Source organism: Ochlerotatus camptorhynchus, unplaced genomic scaffold (assembly GCF_037179485.1).
Source record: "Ochlerotatus camptorhynchus isolate MF236.1 unplaced genomic scaffold, CSIRO-AGI_Acam_v1.1 ptg001113l, whole genome shotgun sequence".
Taxonomy (NCBI): domain Eukaryota; kingdom Metazoa; phylum Arthropoda; class Insecta; order Diptera; family Culicidae; genus Ochlerotatus; species Ochlerotatus camptorhynchus.
The window spans coordinates 20,895-24,435 of NW_027041507.1; the positions used below are offsets into that span (position 1 = coordinate 20,895).

General features: G+C 39.0%; 1 protein-coding gene across 1 annotated transcript; it reads right to left on the reverse strand.

Moving 5' to 3' along the window:
* Positions 1-979: 979 nt before the first annotated feature.
* Positions 980-2,822, reverse strand: LOC135716089 (protein Wnt-5-like; the record flags this gene model as incomplete). Its single annotated transcript, XM_065238907.1, has 2 exons — positions 1,137-2,822; positions 980-1,064 (listed from the first exon to the last, which is right to left on the reverse strand). Coding segments are annotated over exons 1-2 (1,636 nt in total), but the record flags the coding sequence as incomplete, so codon positions are not given.
* Between the last annotated feature and the right edge of the window lie 719 nt (positions 2,823-3,541).

Here is a 3,541-nt window from a genome sequence, read left to right on the forward strand (position 1 = left end):
TGTATGCTTAAATTCAATCTTTGATGAAAATTTCATGCTTTACGAAACACGAAGAATCCATAAAATTTCACAAAGTCGTGTTTTGTCAAATTACTTTTTTTTGCCGTGAGAAACCCATATTTAAGAGTAAGGAAATATAACATTAATCAAATTTCAGTTGCTCGTTACGAAACACTCATCGTTAGGAACCAAAATAGCAGAAAATAATGTAATTCTTTAATAGAAGAGGAATCTGATTGAAAAACACTGTCTACGGTTAATCGATTTTAAGCCAACTTAATGTTGATTGATTAGATTTAAATCAATTTAGAAGATATTAAAAAGCAAAGCACACGATCGGCAGGTGTATCTGAGAAAATTTACGAAAAAGTCTACGGAAACCAGTGGGATCAGTATCTTCTATTTTTTCCAATAAATTAGAATAAAAATCTGTGAAATTACTCATAGCACTGCTGTATATTCTCGTCAATTTTAAGCGTTTGAGATTCACATCATGATAAAACCATATGAACAAAAATTGTCCAAGGCTACTTTACTAGTACATCAAACTGTAATAACGGACTAAAGATCAAAATGTAGAAACAAGGTTGTTGATTTAGGTTCCGTATTATACTTTAAAAATACTCAAAGCAATGAAGGAAGCTATGTTTCACTATTCATTGCCTTCCTTTTTAATACACCATAAAGCTTCCACATTATGCCACCGTTCAAGGACACTTTCTTTGAGCACAAGGAGAAACAAAAATATAACACTGAGAATCATCTGAAGGCATACCTACCTTGAGATGAATAAACGGTGATTTGAGTAGCGTTAAAGACAAACCGTCAATAGGTAAGACACCGGTTGACCCTAATGGCAGCTATATGTATGCTGGGAGGAAATGTGCAGCTACGGCACCACAAAAGCGGTACGAAGTAAAGGAAACCTGATAGGGTAGACCCTGTCACAGTCTATTGATAGTGGTGCCAGATTACAAACCTATATTTGAAACTGGTCCAAAAACGGTGTCGTCCTCTGTAGTACTGCAATTCCATCTTCGGTGCTTGAACTGGTGCTTGCATTCCTGTGATAATGTATGATAATGTTGTAATTAGTAAATGCATAGATTGATAGTGCAGCATTTTTTTAACCGTACCTGTATAGCGGCCCTGGCACCGCGGCTAATGGCTGGCATGACACTGGTATGCTGAGCACATAGCTTCTGCTGTCCTCCACTTAAACCACTGATTTTGTAACATAGGTCTGGGTTTAGGTTGATTATATCTTTCTCACTGTGATTGCCTCCATTGTTACTACCATCAATTGCAAAAACTGTGGTATTTCTAACACTTATACTATTACCTATTCCGCTCATGGCACTTACGCTGGATCCGTTAATTGATCCGTATATCGGAACTAATGTACTATCTTTGGCAAAAGTATGCTCGAACTGGGATCGCAAGGCTTTGTTTGTTGGCCGTTCAGCCCGGCGAAAACGCGAAAGTTTACGATTGAAGCTGGTAGAAGTTGACGCAGGAGGCACAGTCGACGTGGAGGCAACGGTCGATGAGCTGGATGTTAATTGTTGCAACATAAATGCTTTCTGCTGGAGTCTTTGAAGCCGTTTAGCACCTTTTCTGCCGGCTTTGGTCTTGTTTGTGCTGCCTGAGCTTTGGTTCGTTACACCATGAATATCTGGAACCGGATTGGAGTTAATTGGTTGTTCAGATGGCTTTTTATTTTTCCGATTTCGCTTCTTGCCGTTTCCTCGTGCATCGTTGGAGCCACGTGTAGGAGCATTATCAAATTCAGCATCTTTGGCGGCTGTTTGAACCGTGCTAGACGCCAATGCCGCCAATGTGGTTTTGTTACTGCGTCCGAGTTTTCGAGCCGGTGGTATTGTGGCCGACAGTGGAGATTTATTGCTTATCTCGTCTCCTGTCCCTTCTCTGCTTTCATGATGGACGGGCGGCGACTGTTTTTTATTCTTGATACTCTCTTCGTCGTTTCCTTTGATCTCTTTCTTTCTGTCATTATTGTGGCCGTAATTATTGTTATTATTCTCTTCATCTGTCGTGGAATCCGGAGTTTGGTCATTTTGTAAGAAAACCTGTGGGACTATTGTAATTTTTTCCATTTTGAACATGTCATCTTTATTATCGGACAATATGTCTTTGGAATTGGGTAGGATTTGCCTGGGCATATTTATCGTTGGACGCAGCCGTGTGAACCTTTCAGGAAACACTTTGACCGCACTTTGATCTTCTCTAATTTGTAGTACTGGCATTTGATGGAATGGAGTTCGATTAGTTGTGGTTGGAGTAGGGACACTTGTAGATGATACTGCTGTGATGGTTGATGATTCGGATCCATTCTTTTGCAATGAAGGGAAAACCACAAACTTGCTCTGAAAGTTCTTATCGGATTGAGTCAGATTTTGTAGCATCAAAATATGACGCTTCAGATCGTCAATATTGGTCGACGATCCATGAAATATGGACGACGTTTTTTCCTTTTCATTCGAAGAAGTCTTTAGAGCTAACGGTATGATGTATTTTCTTTCCTTTTTACTGCTATCATCAGATACCATGTGTTCGCTGAAGGTTTTCCTTTCCTCGTCCACGTCGTTTGAAAAGCCATTCTCTGTTGTAATTTCAAAATGATTCACGAACGATGGTGGTGTTGTGGTCAGAAATGTAATCGTCATGTTGCTAGGAAGCGTATTGACCACACCAGTCGTTGATGATAGCCCTGTAAGAAGCTGCCTTTTGCCATCATCCTTTCGTCCATTATCTACTGGACGTATGAAGTGGTCCAAATTTTGTACATTTTTCAGTTTGTGTCGTATTTCTGTTAGGTTCAATGATATGCTGTTATTCGAAAGCACCTCCAACTCTGACCGGAACTGAATGAAAGGCGACTTTAGTCCGAGGCATCTGCAAGAGAAACGAAGATAAAATAGAATGCATTAAGCTCATTAACGTTTGCCTTTTCTCGTTCACTGTTGCTGTCACACATATGAACGCAAATGTTGATACATTATCACAGAATTATACAGTGATTTGTCTTGATTATATGGTTCGCTTTTATGCTTGATCTGAGCAACCCACGTAATACAGAGATATATTTAAGCGTGACCTAACTGGGTCTAGAGTCAAAGATTGTTTCAACCTTTAGACACACAGCATCTGTAGTATTTAAATATATGCATGCTGTTTGTTATGAATTGCTAGCACTGTCCATCATTCCTTGCCGGTAAGGGAAGATGCATAAATGACGTAGCATTTTAGGGCGACCAGCCATGTTAAAAAATACGCTACAACGGGAAGGGGGTGCAATGTTGATGCTTCATCAAACTTAAACAAACGTTTAACGTCCAATTCTCCTTGTAACGTATTTTTCAACATATTTGGCCACCCTTAATTGCTACATGCATCTTCTCTAAGCTATTATAAAAACGATTAAACATAAATACAAGAAATCAAGATTTATGTTACTACTATTACTTATCGTAGCCACGTAATTTGTTTTTTATTACAATTATAGACATTTTAACTTACA